The sequence below is a fragment of the Panthera leo genome, chromosome C1, assembly GCF_018350215.1.
Source record: "Panthera leo isolate Ple1 chromosome C1, P.leo_Ple1_pat1.1, whole genome shotgun sequence".
NCBI classification, from domain to species: Eukaryota; Metazoa; Chordata; class Mammalia; order Carnivora; family Felidae; genus Panthera; species Panthera leo.
In genome coordinates this window covers 71,400,966-71,417,477 of record NC_056686.1, presented here as the reverse complement: position 1 = coordinate 71,417,477, position 16,512 = coordinate 71,400,966, and the positions used below count along the sequence as shown (strand labels likewise).

Here is a 16,512-nt window from a genome sequence, read left to right as displayed (position 1 = left end):
CTGTTAACTATACAGATAATAAAATTAATGTTTTAACAAACTTAGCCTTTTGGGCTTTCTGAATCCTGTGATGTCAATTTTCTTTCCATCAGACACTGAAAACCACCTATTGCCAAAAATGTATAAATTAGAATGACAGATTGACAGGTTGATGAATGCAGCAATGACAAAGTTACTTTTTACAGATACCATATTATCACTTCATACAAAGACAACAATTCTGAGCTCACTTTTTAATTTGTTTTTTAATTAGTAGCCTTTATTTTTTAGAGTGGTTTTAGATTTATAGAAAAATTGAGCAGAAAGCACATAATTCCCATATACCCCATCTTCCTCTGTTTTCCATTTTCACATCTTGCATTAGTGTGGTATATTCATTAGAATTGATGAACTAGTTTTAAGACATTATTAATAGCTCACGTTAGGATTCACCCTGTGCTGTACAGTTCTATAGGCTTTGACAAACACATAAAGTCATGTATCGGCCAGGATAATATCAGACTAGATTGTTTCACTGTCCTAAACATTTCCTGTGTTCCACTTACTCCTCTCTTCCTCTTCGCCCCTCCTTCCAACCCTGGCAACTACTGATGCTTTTATTGCATCTCTGTTTTATTTTTTCCAGAATGTCACCTGGTGGGAATCACATAGCATGTAGCCTAAGTTTTCTCCATGTCTTCGTGGTGAGCACACTTTTGCATGAGGTAATTACGCATCTTTGGTCAACATGTTACTCTTGGTGCAAGGTCAGACACCAGCAGATTAGGAACAGGCTATGATAATGGCAATTTTTTTTTTTTAAGTTTTTCGGTTCTGTTTGGGAGTTTGGGATTTATTTTGATACATTTTTTTACTTTAAGTAATTTATCAATCTTTTGTGCTTAGTGATTTTTGTCTCCTGTTTTAGAAATCTTTGCTTATCTTGGTGTCATGATGATATCCCGTTTTTTTCTGGAAACTTAGTTGTTTTAGTGTCACCCTTGGCTATATAATTCATTAAAAAATGATTTCTGTGTATGGTATAAGGTGGAAGTTAAGTCTTACAGGTACTGTCTTATTCCCTAAGCAATATAAAAGGGACAGAAAGTTCCAGGCTCTGGCCTTACCTTGTATCAGTGGATAAACATACCCACTTTTGACTTTGAGGAAAAAAAGCAAACCAAGAAGCAAATTAGTCTGTAGTTGTTCAATGTAATCTCATGAAGGCTTTCTGAAAGCAGAGGTAAAGTAAACTCAGGATAAAGTAAATGAGTCAAAATCACACAGCTATTTAGGATTAAAATCCAGGACTGTTTGGCTCTACAGTCCATGGTCTTCCCACAATTCCACGCTCTTCGTGAAAGGCGAAAGAAAAGTGTTTCAAGAAGGAGGCCTACCTTGTTAAAAGGTCAAGTAAGAAGCAGCTCTTGGACTTGATCACATAAGGGCTGTTGGTGGCTCTGATAAGAGGGACTCATGTTAAACTGGGTACCCCAACTCCAGAGGCACTCAACAGTGAGCTGGTTTTAAAAGCCACAGGATAAATGTGATGATCTTAGCGTTAGTTTTACTCAATAAGTAATTTTAAGTATTTTTTATATATTAAAATAAAAGCTGTATTAGGACTAGTATATAAAATTTGCATACATTTTCAAGATATTATACTGTATTTCCCCCAAATTTTATGCTCATGGGGTTCTGGGCCACACTGTATCAGCTTTACCTACAGAGGAGCTGGAGACAGGTCAGCCACGTAAGCAATCAACTGTCTATGTAGACTGAACCCTAATTAAAACTCTGGACACCAAGGCTTGGATGAGCCTCCTGGGTGGCAATACGCCATGCATACCGTCACATATCTTTGCCGCAAGAAGTTAATACTGTCTCCACCTCAATGGGGTGAAGACATTGGAAGCCCTGTGTGTGGAAGTCTCCTGGACTCCACCCTATGTACCTCTTTCCTTGGCTGACTTTAATTTGTATCCTTTTGGTGCAATAAACCACAACCAAGAGTAAAACAGCTTTCAGTGAGTTTTGTGAGTCCTAGCAAAAACTTGCAATTGGTATCAAAAGTGAGGATGCATCAGGGAAATACAAATCAAAACCACACTGAGATAATACCACCTCACACTGGTCACAGTGACTAAAATTAACAACTCAGGAAACAACAGATGCTGGCGAGGATGTGGAGAAACGGGAACCCTCTTGCACTGTTGGTGGGAATGCAAACTGGTATAGCCACTCTGGAAAACAGTGTGGAGGTCCCTCAAAAAATTAAAAATAGAATTACCCTACAACCCAGCAATAGCACTACTAGGAATTTATCCAAAAGATACAGGAGTACTGATTTGTAGGGGCACATGTACCCCAATGTTTATAAGCAGCACTATCAACAATATCCAAATTATGCAAAGAGCCCAAATGTCCATAATGCATAAAGAAGATGTGGTATGTATATATATAATGGAATACTACTCGGTGATGAAAAAGAATTGAATCTTGCCATTTGCAACGACGTGGATGGAACTCGAGGGTATTTTGCTAAGTGAAATAAGTCCCTCAGGGAAAGATAGATACCATATGTTTCCACTCATATGTGGAATTTGAGAAATTTAACAAAAGAAAAATAAGTTACAAACAGGGAGGCAAACCATAAGAAACTCTTAAATACAGAAAACATACAGGGTTGATGGCGGGGTGCTGGGGGGTGGGCAGGAAAAATGGGTGATGGACATTGAGGAGGGCACATGTTGGGATGAGCACCAGATATTGTATGTGATGAATCATGGGAATCTACTCCCAAAGCTAAGACTACACTGTATACACTGTATGTTGGCTAACTTGACAATAAATTTTCTTTAAAAAAGTGAGGTTGGTTTTGGGTACCCCCAAACTTTGCACTTTAGGGCCATCATTTTCCTTTGTCAACACAGGTACTTGGATGGAAAATTTTGAGAAAACCCATCCAAAACTACACACTCATAAATTACTATATATTCCACATTATTTACTGATCAATGAAAGGCACTGAGCTGGGTATCAGGAATACAAAAATGCACAAAACGCAGTCCAGCTCCTCCTCTGGGAAGGAGTGAACAAGACAGACATAGCTCTGCCCTCTGGAGCCTACTTCCAGCAGGAACAGCAAGTTATGAATGTGTGTATCGTCTGAATGAGCAGGCATCCTTCCCCGGGTACCGTACACGTTCACAACCAACTTTTTCACTTTCATTTAGGTATCATTCCCTCTTAGATCACCAGGAGAAATAAAAGATTTCTAGTTTCAGTGGTGACTAGGTTATATCATTTACTAAGAGAGGGAACACAGGCAGAAACAAGTCATATGGAAAGACAAGTTACTGATGCAGTAATTGAGTGTTTGAGGCTTCATCAGGAGGCTCCACATGGAAAGTTTGAGAGCCAGGTGGAGATCTGGTCCAGAGCTTGGAGTGAAAAATTGCGGCTGGAGACACAGATTTGGGAGTCACAAGCATAGGTAGCTAATGCCATGTAAAGAGATGGGCTGATTTGCAACTTTGTAACACCCTCTACAAAATTATATTGTATTGTTGAAAGATGGCATAATATGTTGGGACACACCAGCGCTTAAGGGCCATACAGGGCAAAGCAAGAATGGAAGGAAGCTGACAATGAGAAGCCAGAGAGTTTGAGACCCGCTGAATCGTGGATGCAATCAATCCAAGAGGAATTTCATTAAAGAGAGTTGTTCAGAGTCCACTGGAAATGAGGTCAAGCAGGAGAGGATTTAGTTTGTGACGTGTTAAGTCCACAACCCATAGAAGTGTTCCAGGACGACTGAGGGAGGCAAGCATACTGAGAGTAATCTTCATTTTGAAAAAGCGATGTAGTGGGATCAGAAGAAATCCTGGTGTCTCTGAGCAATGGCTAAGGTGAAGCGGCAGTGAAAAAAAAATTCTTATTTCTTGTCTGCCTTTAATAAATTCTTATTGAAAGCTGAGAGCTTTGTTGGGACCACTGGTTCAGGACCTGCCTCTTCTCAGGGTTCCTCGGGAAGGAGCAGAAGCAGACCCTGCTCGGCAATGTGCGCGCCCCGCCTCCATCTTAAGACCCTGGCCGAGAAGCAGGAACGCGTCGTAGCCGCTGGGGGGCGCAGGCCCCGAACTCCTCTGCGAGACTTGGGGCGGAGCCAGCCGTGGGGCGGGCCCTTGGAGCAGCTTCCGGTTTCCGGCGGAGCCCACAGTCGTCGCTCGCAGCCGTCATGGCGGCCGAGGAGAAGGACCCCTTGAGCTATTTCGCGGCTTATGGGAGCAGCAGCTCAGGCTCCTCGGGTGAGGAGGATAACAGCGAGCCGGAGGAAACAAGTCGCAGGGCCCCAGATCCTGCGAAGTCGGCGGGAGGCTGTGGGAACAAGGAGGAGAAGAGGCTGCCGGGACCCGACGAACTATTCCGGAGCGTGACTCGCCCGGCCTTTCTCTACAATCCGCTCAACAAACAGATAGACTGGGAGAGGCACGTCGTTAAGGCGCCTGAGGAGGTGAGGTTCCCGACCCGATTTCCCGGTCGTAGTCCCGGCCTCCGCCCCCTTCCTCCTGAGCCCTCTCCTGGGGACCGGCAGTCTGTTCCCCCACACGCAGTCACCTCCTGCGGGTTGCCGCACCGCCCCCTCCCACCTCCAGCCCTGGGGAGCCCGGGTCCCCTTCCCCAGCCTGGTGGGTGTCGGACCGACCCGCAGCCCCCGCCCCCTTGTGAGGAGACCCAACCTCCGCGCTCGGTGCCCCGACCCCGCGCTGCGAGGACTAACGGTGGTGACTCCCCCGCCCCCCCCGCTGCAGCTTCTCCCCGAGACCCCTTCCCTTTGACGCCGAAGTGCCTGCGGTGCTGCCTCCAAGACAGTGTCTGCTGCAACCTCCTGAAGGGGTCAGCCTTGCCGTAGTATCTCTGAGACTGGATTCTTCTTTGGTAATTAAAAGTTATTAGCTTTATTCATATAGGGAACCCTTTGGCTTTCACTTAACAGTATTGTGATTTTGATGGAAAAAAAAAATGTGTCTTTAAACCTTAAGAAAAAAAAAAGTCAGCCTGAACAATAAGCGAACGGCAGGGAGGTGCATGTGCCCATACGGATTGTAGGAACCTCGGTTCGTCACGGTGCGTCTTAATGTGTTTGCTTAACAGCCTCCAAAGGAATTCAAAATATGGAAGTCAAACTATGTACCACCTCCGGAGACCTACACTACTGAGAAGAAACCTCCCCCTCCAGAGCTGGATATGGCAATAAAATGGTCTAACATATATGAGGACAATGGTGATGATGCCCCACAGAACGCTAAGAAAGCTAGGCTCCTGCCTGAAGGGGAGGAGACAGTGGAATCAGGTAAGGCGAGTCAGACTCCTGTGATAATACCTTTTGGTCCCTGTGATGAGTTTTAAAAGGAGACATTTAATGAGTGAAATTTAAGTGTAGCGGTTTAACAAATTAATTACGGTGTACGATTATTATTTTTTGCTGTATTTTTGAGAAAAATCCTATATATTCGGCTTGGAAGTGAAGTCTCTGAAAGCTCAACCAGTAGTATTTACTGTGTTTTAGAAAAAGATCATGTTATTCAGGCTTTGAAGCAAAATCCCTAATATCCCAACCAATAGTATATGTGATTTATGGTGCCTTATTACAACAGAGTCAGTTAATGCATGGATTCTTTCTTGTGATTGCAGCTTTGAAGCGCTGAAGGCTTCATTTTATATTAAAGCAGTCGTGATTTGAAGCCAAAATTAGTGTGACAAAGTGAGTTTAATTGAGTATCCCTGCGTGGTAATAGGAAGATAATGACTTAGTTGTTTATGGTATCATAATTTCATCTCTTACTTAGAGTGTAAGTAACCACAGTAATCTCTGCTTACAGACTTTTACCCAAACCGCCTCTCAAATTCCATCCTTCACACTGCAGCTAGTGATCACTTTCTAAAAGTCCTATCTGATTATGTAACTCACCTGCTTAAAACCCTTCACCAATAAATAGCATAGAGTCAAAGCCTTCTGATGGCCCTGCCTTTCTCTCTATCTGTATTTCGAATGGTGCTTTTTCTAGCACTTCAAGATCTTAAAATTGAAAACTGAATAGACCATGCTATCTTACGGTTCTTTCAGTATATGTTGCACATTAGTCTGGAATGTTCTTCCCTCCCTCCTTACCTTTGGCTGCTAAACTCATTCATCCTTCAAAATCCAATTCAAAGAAAAAAATGTCAACACCTTCACAGTATTTGTTCCTCTGTACCTTGTATGTGCTAATGCTGTTGATTGTACTTACCATTCTTTTTTTTCAACGTTTTTTTTTTTTTTATTTATTTTTGGGACAGAGAGAGACAGAGCATGAACGGGGGAGGGGCAGAGAGAGAGGGAGACACCGAATCAGAAACAGGCTCCAGGCTCTGAGCCATCAGCCCAGAGCCTGACGCGGGGCTCGAACTCAGGGCCATGAGATCGTGACCTGGCTGAAGTCGGACGCTTAACCGACTGCGCCACCCACGCGCCCCTGTACTTACCATTCTTTATGAGATGATTTGTTCATAAATCTGTCTCCTTTATGAATAGGAGTTCCTGTACAGTTTATAGTACATTTTAAATACTCAGTGGATGGGCGCCTGGGTGGCTCAGTCAGTTCAGCATTAGACTTCGGCTCAGGTCATGATCTCTTGGGTCTGTGAGTTCGAGCCACACATCACACATTGGGCTCTGTGCTGAGAGCTCAGAGCCTGGACCTGCTTTGGAATTCTGTGTCTCCCTCTCTTTCTGCCCCTCCCCCACTCATGCTCAGAGGTCTCTCTGTCTCAAAAATAAATAAACATTAAAAAAAATTTTTTTTAATACTCAGTGGATAATTGTTGAATTATACTAAATTTTTATGAAAGGGCATGCCAGTTAAACAAATTTCTGATGGTTTCATGAATCAAGGGCTACTTAGCTCCTTTTACAACCAGGCAGAGTGTTTTAAGAGAAAGGATAACTGGTAGTTGTTCAGTTTTGAGTCTACTTGGCTTTTCTGTTTCTTTTACTGATGTCACAATGTGGATTAGAAGTCACTAATGAAGGCGTATCTTCAGTAAATGGCATCCTTTTAGAGATGCCAAAATGAAGTTGGCATTTAAAAAACTTCATAGTAGGGTATTTTATGTAATTAATAAAAACACTTTTGCATAAATAATGTTTAATCCTTACAACACCTTGTGAAACCACATAGGGAAATATGGAAATGAGAACTTCATGTGACTTGTCCACAGTCACAAAATTAGAAAATGCCAAGCTGCAAATAGGTACTTTCACACAATTTTTAGAATTCATTGTTCTTAAGCAGCCTAGTACAGAAATGGTACATGATTCATTGTTACTATTTTATAGACAAGGAAACAGTCTCAGATTAAAGAATTGGCCTAAGCAAATTCGCACAACTAGGAAGAGGCAGAAAAAGAAAAATTCAGGTCTTTAAATGGAAATGGTGCCTCATTAATTTGGGGGTTAGTCTCTTACTGTTTTGCAAGCTGTAGTGCTTGTAGCTGTTTTGTAGAAAGTAAGACCACTAAAGTTGATATTCAAGCAAGGTACTATAGGTTGGTGCTCTGTCTTTGTTCCTATATGGAAAAAGTGAGGGTTATATAGCAGGACAAACAAAGAATTGTCTTTTTTCCAGCTTGCTTATTGAGTTCAGATAGGTAATTCAGAGTTCAGTTAGGTATTGAGTTCAGATAGGTGTGGGAATATTGTAATTCCCATAGATGATATCTGTTCTTTTGATTATATGATAGTCCTCCAACAGCAAGTGTATATGTATACAATATCAACAGAATCATAAGGTTTAAAGTTTAATCCTGGATCGTAAGGTTAAAAGATAATCCTGACGTCTTTTTTTTTTTTTTTTTTTTTTTTTTTAAGTTTATTTTGAGAGAGAGAGAGGGAGAGAATCCTAAGCAGGCTCCACGCTATCAGCACAGAGCCTGTCAAGGGGCTTGATCTCACGAACCGTAAGATCATGACCTGAACTGAGATCAAGAGTTGGACACCTTACCGACTGAGATGCTTAGGTGCCCTGATCCTGAAATTTTTAATTTGGACTCTAATGTTGGTTAACCATTCAGAATCCCATACCATGTTCACAGAGTCACTATAAAATTAATCATTTTTTACCTGTATTTTTTTAACTTATAAAATATCTTGTTTAATAAATTCCATTCTCTGAAATTATTTAATTTTTAGGTTATTAAATTATTTTTACTTTCCCTTCTCATTTTTTTAAATGTTTATATTTGAGAGCGAGAAAGTGGGGGGAGGGGTAGAGAGAGAGGGAGAGAGAATCCCAGGCCGGCTCTGTGCTGTCAGTGCAGAGCCCAGCACGATGCTGGATCCCACCAACTGGGAAATCAGAACCTGAGTGGAGATCAGGAGTTGGTCACTTAACCACTTAACCAACTGAGCCAGCCAGATGCCCCCTCCTTCTCATTTTTTGGACTTTAGCCTTTTTTTGCCAGTTAACTTATTCCAGATTTTTTTCAAGTTTTTTTAAATATTTATTTTATTTGTATTTTTTTTAAATTTTTTAAATATTTATATATTAGAGAAAGAGAGAGAGAAAGTGCTAAAGGGGAGGGGCAGAGAGAGAGATACAGAATCCAAAGCAGGCTGTAAGCACAGAGCCTGACGCGGGGCTCGAACACACAAACCTTGAGATCATGACCTGAGCCGAAGTTGGGCGCCAACCAGTTGAGCCACCCAGGTGTCCCAGTGTTTATTTTTTGAGAGAGAGACAGAGTGTGATTGGGGTAGGGGCAGAGAGAGGGAGACATAGAATCTGAAGCAAGCTCCAGGCTCCCAGCTGTCAGCACACAGCCCAGTGCAGGGCTCAAACCCAGGAACTGTGAGATAGGACCTGAGCTGAAGTCAGATGCTTCACCAACTGAGCCACCCAGATGCCCCCCCCCCCCTTTTTTTTTTTTTTTTTTTAAAGATCTGGGAAAGATTCAAAACTCACCAAGTCTTGCTACTTGCCAGCACTTCTTGTTTGGTAATTGTGAAATGCAGATCACTAAGGCTTAGATATTAATTGTAGCTTTATTGACGTGTACTTAATCGTGAAATCCTAGCTAAAGTAGCTAATGCTTTCCTTTTTTTTTTTTAAGAATTTAGAAAGTTCATATTAATGTAAACTTATTTACCTCAGGTGGCATGAATTCCATATAGAAGAATTGTTTCCTTACTAGTGCATCATCTGTGGTATATGGCACAGTCTAGAAAGTCACTAATCTTGATAAATGAACATTTCAGGGTGGTTTTGTTTCTTTTGTTTTTCCTGTTCTGGTTTTTAAGGTAATGCCTTGTTTTGTCACTAGGTGGCATTAGCTCTTCAAATTACTGATAGGAAATCATTTTTCGAACTATCTCAGGATCATCTTTTTAATATGTCAACAGTGGATTTTATAGCAGAGTTAGAAAGTAATTTTGGTTTTTATACTATTGAAAATAATCTCAAGCAATGATGATGATTAAATAATTAAAAAAAAAACAAAGGCCTTGGAGTATTCGAGCTGTGTGCCACATCAGTTGGTTTGTACATTATTTTTGTGTATATATGATAAACAGTACTGATTAAAACCCTCGTTTGTAAATTCCTATGATGATTCAATTAATTTTATTTTATCTTACTGCTTATAATATAAATATATATATGTAAATCCATAAGTGCTTTATGAAATATAGGAATAACATCACCATACTGAGCTTGAAGATGAATGCAGATGAATCACCCGCAGTTGTTTCTAATTATTCTCCACATCAACAAAAGGAGATATTCTGAGTATGGTACAGTTAGGAGAAGGGAACTGAAGGCTTAAGGTTGTAAATGTATTTCCTCCATAAGGAGTTTAGGGTGTGATATCAGCAGCTTCCCCAATTTTTTATTTTTAAAAAATTTATTTATTATTATTATTATTATTATTTTATTAAGTAAGCTCTACTCCCAACATGGGGCTTGAACTCATGATCTCAAGATCAAGACTTGTATGCTTTACTGACTGAGCCAGTCAGGTGCCCCTGCTTCCCCAGTTTTTTCATATAAAGGCCCCTTTCAACATCAAAATATTTTATAGACCACCATATGATAGTTGTTGAACTTTTGGTATCTGTTGATTGAGAAAGTAAAGCCAAAAATGCGGTGAGTTCAGTAATGTGCTTAAAATAAATGTATATTTTAAAATTAATTCCTTCTACATAGTATTCTATCTAAATGGAGTTCTTAAAATAAAGCCACACATTTGTTCAGAGAGAATACAGTTTCAGTGAAACATCTACCTGTGAGTGCTTTTTAAATTTCAAAATAATAAGAATGGGGGTTGTAAATAGAGAAGGGAGTTGTTCTGTGAGGAGAGAAAGCAGATTTGAAAGGAAAGAACAGCTGATCACTGCTTAAACAGTGTCATGGTTGGATCGATACTCTTGGTAAAAAGAGCAGAATGTGTTCCATTGTTACAAGGTGTAGATTATTTAAATATATACAGTATATAAGCTGTAGAATATATATGGGATAGCTTTTTTTCAGAACAGATCTGGTTTTCTCATTTTAAAGTACCTGAATCCAGCACTAACAGGTCACTTTGTGAATTTTGTATAACACTACAATTAATTTCTTATTTCTACCTGCACTTTAAAATCAGAGATCTAAAAGTTAATTTTTGGTTTTTATTAGGATACTGAAAGAAACATAAGTTGAAGATAATGATTTTGGTCTAAAGTCAATCAAATTTTAATACTTAACTTTTTTTTTTTAATTACTGATTGAAACTTTTCCTTTCCTGTTTAAAGATGATGAAAAAGATGAGCATACTTCTAAAAAGCGCAAAGTAGAACCAGGAGAACCAACAAAGAAGAAAAAGTAGAAAATGACAAATCACAAGAATTTCTGGACTGCGAAACTTGTTGAAACGGTTTTTTGGGGCAGATTAAGTTGATATTTTAAATTATTATGAAACAACATCTCCATGAAAGTACATGTTAATTAATAAGTATTGCTATGGGAACTTTCCACTGTAGAATTCATTTTTTTATTTAAAACTTTATTTAAAACTCAAGTGGTGATTTGTGATTGTGAAATTGACAACACTTGGAAGCATTCTTGCTATCACAGAGTTGGTGACATACTTTGAAAGTTTTGTCACACGTCGACATGCCAATGTTCTATGAACCTTTTATAAAGGAATATATTTTTAAAGTAAATATATTGTAATGTACTGTGAACTTGTAGGGTGCTTTTCAACAGTGTTTGTACAGTGTAAATAGATCATGGAAATAAAATTACTTATTCAATATTGCTATTATTGCATAACATTAACATTTGAATATTTGTCTGTGACAAGTAACCTCTTTGCCACATGGTGTTTTAATAGTAGGTATTACCATTTAGGGAGTGCCTCTTGTGTTCCAGGTGCTTCGTGGGTGCTTTTTCTCTGCTCTTCAGACAGCCTGGTAAAGCAGAGATTAGTGGCTTCATTTTATAATAGAGATTAACTTACTCAAGTTTCCATAGCGAGTGAGCAATGATTTTGTGACTTAACTCAGGATACTTGACTTCCAAAATCATCAAATTAAGCCACCTACCCACCACTCAAAATTTAGTTGTCTTCTAAAGGAATTGCACTTGTCCTCTCTTTTAGGTACTCTCTGTGGTAAGTAGGGAGATCTTCCTCTTCCCTGATTGTATTACTGCACCTTATCATGTAAGTCTTATGTGATGGTTTTTCCTTAATTTCCCTGTTAAATAGTTTGCTGAAGATAAGGATTCTGTATAAAGAATTGCCAGATGTAGCAAACAAAAATACAGGATACCCAGTTAAATTTGAATTTTATAGTAACAACATGTTTTTGTATGTGTAATATTTGGGACAACTTACACTAAAACTTTATCTGAAACTCAGATTTAACTGAGTATCTTGTGCATTATCTGGCAACACTACTTCTATTGGATCATCTTTACATGGTTCCTATTTTAATGCTTTGCATATAGTAATAAACAAGAAAGCAAGGGGTGGTCGAGAAATGAATAATCTTTGATTTTACTTCTACAGTCCAAAATGCAGTGCCCTTATTTGTAGCATTTTAAACTATAAAAAGGAGAGGTTATACATTGTATCAGTCATTTCATGATTCGTAATGCCTTTAAGAGACAAGACTTAATTACAGGACCTGCACATTCAGTGTATGAGAAAAAGACTTTGAGTTAAAAAAAAAAAAATCCCCAGTCCAGTTGTTTTTCTCAATACTGGAAACCAGTATTTGAAAAGCTATAAAATTCGTGTAGTTAGAACATGGATTAAGTAGACTAAGATTTGTAAAAGTCATTAAAAGATACGATGCTAGCCATGGTGTTTTGTGGAATGAGGAAGGAACATAACAGTATGATGGCTTCAGTAGACCTCACACTTAAAAAAACTAATTGTATAGCTGCTTATCCTTTAGGTTTATAGCTATATGATTCCCAAAATTGAAGTAATTTGTAAAGCAAGAAGTTTTTAGTTTAAAGCCTTTGTATGTGAATAATTTGGAGGGCTACGGTATCATATTAAGGAATGGCATCAAGTGATAAAGCATGACTCCAGTATGACACCAAACTAAACAAATAGAATTATAATTCTGAGGCTGTGATTCCCAGATCTGGAGAAGTCTGTAGTCTGGATACATGTGTTAGTAGAGCAGATACCTCAAGAAGCTATTGGAATACTACAAGATATAAAAACTAGCATGAAGGTACACCTCATACAAAAACAAAACAAAACCAGCAAGCCACTGTCTGGAAATCTAACCTCTTTATCACCCATTGGTTCAACTCCCAGCTCTCGTTGATTTGTTTATGACAACAAAAGCTCATTAGATCAGTCCCTAGTGGTGCTTTGAGCCCCCCTTCTAGGAGATAACCGAATTGGGGTGGTGGGGAGGAATAAATACCACTTTATTAGAAGAGGGATTGATACTTTAGACAGGACAGGTAGTGGCTACACTTGTGAGATCATTACGTAACCGGCGGGGAGATGTATACCGATGTGAGTACAGGTCAAGGTAGTTCTAATTTAGGAAGAAGGAGGCTAAATATTTTTGAGCAGTCTGAATCTGCCGTATGTGTTTCATTGGGTTTCTTTTCAGAATATGGCCAAAAACAAAAGGGGAAAGGGATCTCTATCCAAGTTGTTTCTTTTTTTAGTCACTTAATCATCAAGTGATGATTAATCAAGTCACTTAATATTCCTGATTGTTTCCTCATCTTTAAGGAAGTGAAGCCACATCAGGCATAAATGGCTTTCTTTTGTGCAAGGATAAAATTTGAGAAGAACTAAGCATTTGTGGGTCATATTTTAAAATTCAATGTGTGAATAGCATTATGGAGTTATGTGGAAAACATTCTAACTGGAATCGAAGAACATTACTGAGAAAAATTGACACTGCTTTTTAACCATTAAAATACAAATATTTCTGGAACTTATTTGCAAACTTGCAACTTCCTAGTTTAAACCGTTAATGCTGTGTAGTGCTTTTGAGTTCACAAAGTTGAATCATAGCATTTTATTTTCCAAAAACCTAATGAGGTAGGTTTTATCATTTCCAAATTACGGAAATTGAAAAAACAGACCCAGCCAGCTACAGCAATATACCCACAACTATGCTTAGTTAGCTTCAGAATCTGCAATTCCATTCCATGTAAGGTTTATGGAGTACCTCTTGGTGTAAAGCATTGTGTTAGGAACAAAGGGTCCATCTTTAAGCAAAGTCACGTTGGTAGCCATTAGGAGGAAGGACATGCAGGGACTGAGTCTGACCAGCTGCAGCAGTTCAGTAGAGCGGTAAGGATCTGCTTGAACTAAGGCGTCGGGAGAAGAGACAGGGATATGAGGAATAATACTGCTCAGCTGGATATAAAGGCAGAGTGAAATTTTCTTTTATTGCCAACTCTACATATATTTAATTAAAATATAAATGGGCTAATGCAGGTTTGAACATGACCTACATATAAAACATGTTGCCACACCAGATACAAAGCCCTACTAGAGATATTTTAAAAATATAGTTATTTTTACAGGTATCTGAATAAAGTCAGCAACTTTGAATAAGTCAAATTTTTGACTAATTAAAACCATAGCTGGACTTTAAAATATGTCATTGGTGGTATTTTGGATGTTCGTGTTTTTGTGTCCATATTGAACTGCTCTATTTTACTACTCCATTATCACTTAGTACAGAAGTTCCAGGCATTCTTAGAAAAAAAAAAAAAAAAAAAAAAGTGGTAAATTCCCAGCAAGTGTTTTGGACTTTTCATTAAATTCTAAAGCTTTCTCTTTTTTCTTTACACAGTTTTCCCAATATGAAACATGGCATTGCATTGTAATGGAAAAAAAAAGAAAAAAGATACCAAGAAGCATTTGTATGTATAGTCCACAGAAGAGGGACTCTGCCTGTTCTGTCATTGACTAGAACAATGCCTGGCACATAGAAGGCACTCGATATAACTCCTAATTGGTGATGGTGAACTGAATTTTCCCCCTCTGGTTTAGGGGTGATCCTCCAGAGGCTGTGTTTCCAGTTATATAGGCCAATAAATCTTAACAACTTAAACCAGTTCGAGTTCAGTTTTGTCATTTTCCATCCAAAATATCCTAATTGGTGTGAAACTCTACTCCCTTGGTTTCTTATAAGGTCCCATGTTATCCTGGTTCTCTTCTTTATTTCTTCTCTCTGGTCTCTCTGGCTCCTTCACTTCTGGTTGCCCTTGAATGCCAGTGTAGCCTATGTTGTTGCCTTCTCATTGTCTACACTGGTTCTTGACAATTTCAGCCAAGTTCACGACTACCACAGTAACACTATGATGGTTCCCTACACTGTATGGTTTGTCAGAATGTTCTTGTAAAACCCTAGATTTGTGTATCCAATTGTACATCTCTGCTTGAGTCTCAAGGGCCACTCACATTATGTATGTCCAAAACCAAACACATGGTGTCAAAACCCACATCACCTCCTATATTTTGTTTCTGGCTAATAGAGTTACCATCAACCCAAAAATCTGCCCTCTGCTTCACATGGGTTTAGTTACTAAATTCTAAGGGTTTTCTCCCCTCGTTCTCACATACTTAATAATCCCCCTCTAATGAGTCATTTATAATTTCCCAGGTATGCTAGTTTCATAGTTCTGTGTGTTCAATTGTACCGTTTGTTTACCCTGGCCTTTCTCATTCTACTTAGCGAACTCCCTCTTATTCTCTGAGATAAGAATCCAGGTACATGTTCCCTCTCCTGTGCACCTTGCTCTTTATGTCTCCTGCACCTGTCCATTGCTCTTTCCTGTGCTCAGTACTAAATAGCTGACATTAGCTGAGTACTTAATGAAACCAGTAACCAAAGGGTTAATGGGACTACTCACAGCTGCAGACTAATAAGTGCAGCTGCAACTTTTTACTCAGACTTTTTTCATACGCTTTTAAGTCTTTCTGACACTCCAAGAGGTGGATTTGAGGCTTGCCCTCCAGTCTCCTTGTTTGGCTGCCTCTCAAACGCCCTCCTTGCTACATACTCAATGATTGTCTTTCCTGCGAATTGGGCGGATGAACTTGGATTTGATTACATTACTATGTGCCAGGCATTGTTCTTGGTGCTTTACATGTATTAACTCATTTAATTTGATGAGGTAGGTGCTAGTCCTAGCCCTACATACCCCGGGGGAGAAAACTGAGGTACAGAGAGGTTAAGTGATTTGCTCCAGGTGGTAGAGCTGGGACAGCGGGCAGTCTGGCTCCAGACCCAGTGCACTCCTGCTGCTGCACTGGAGGGGAGGAAGGAGCGCCTGAATGAACCCATAGATTGACTTATTAATTTGTATGTGTTTCATTCAAAGGATGTCTTACCCCTAGAAGGCACTCAGAATACAAATATTTGGAGAATTAATGAATCCCAAACCAGTTGACTAACCAGAGGCATAGCATTTGTTTAATGCTATGGAAAGTCAATAAATACATGTTTTAGGAAGATTGATGCCTATTTCAATGACTTAGTAGCTTATTTATCACATATTTGGAGTATTTTAATTGAAAACCTTAAAGTAATAGGGCTGAGGATATACCTCTCTCCCTCCAAAAATATTTTTTAGCTTTTCAGCTCTTTTTCAAAGTCTACAGTTTTTTATGCAAAGTGAAATAGCTGTAAATCATGAATTTTGCCTCAAGTATTTTTTCTACCCTTTCAAATGATAGCTTGAGTTTAGAATCATCGCACTAGGGTGTGGGAAGACCTCCAGAGGCCCTCCGGTACAGCCTTGCCAGAATATAGGATTGTCTTCTCTGTGATCTTTGTCTCTCATTTCTAGGTTCACAGATGAGCCCACAAAATGACAGGTTTACAGGCTGGATTTGAAAAGTCATTTCCTGTGTGTCTGTAATATTTTGGTTCCCAGGGTCTGGAACTCCTGTTCCTTTCCCTGTGTTTACCATTTTCTGAAAAAGAAAAAAAACAGAGTGTTTGGTGCATATTAT

General features: G+C 39.2%; 1 protein-coding gene across 3 annotated transcripts; it reads left to right on the top strand.

Annotated features, from left to right (window-relative positions):
• Nucleotides 1–4,201: 4,201 nt before the first annotated feature.
• On the top strand, nucleotides 4,202–14,815 carry CC1H1orf52 (chromosome C1 C1orf52 homolog). 3 transcript variants are annotated; one of them, XM_042952454.1, is made up of 4 exons: nucleotides 4,202–4,495; nucleotides 5,137–5,335; nucleotides 11,659–11,721; nucleotides 14,345–14,645. In XM_042952454.1, the coding sequence occupies exons 1-3, from the start codon at nucleotides 4,220–4,222 to the stop codon at nucleotides 11,676–11,678; spliced, it is 495 nt and encodes a 164-aa protein (XP_042808388.1). In that variant the 5' UTR covers nucleotides 4,202–4,219; the 3' UTR covers nucleotides 11,679–11,721; nucleotides 14,345–14,645. The 3 variants fall into 3 exon arrangements, with proteins under 3 accessions (XP_042808388.1, XP_042808387.1, XP_042808386.1); XM_042952453.1 differs by having other exon boundaries at nucleotides 11,659–14,815; XM_042952452.1 differs by lacking the exons at nucleotides 11,659–11,721; nucleotides 14,345–14,645 and adding an exon at nucleotides 10,811–11,651.
• The last annotated feature ends 1,697 nt before the right edge of the window (nucleotides 14,816–16,512 follow it).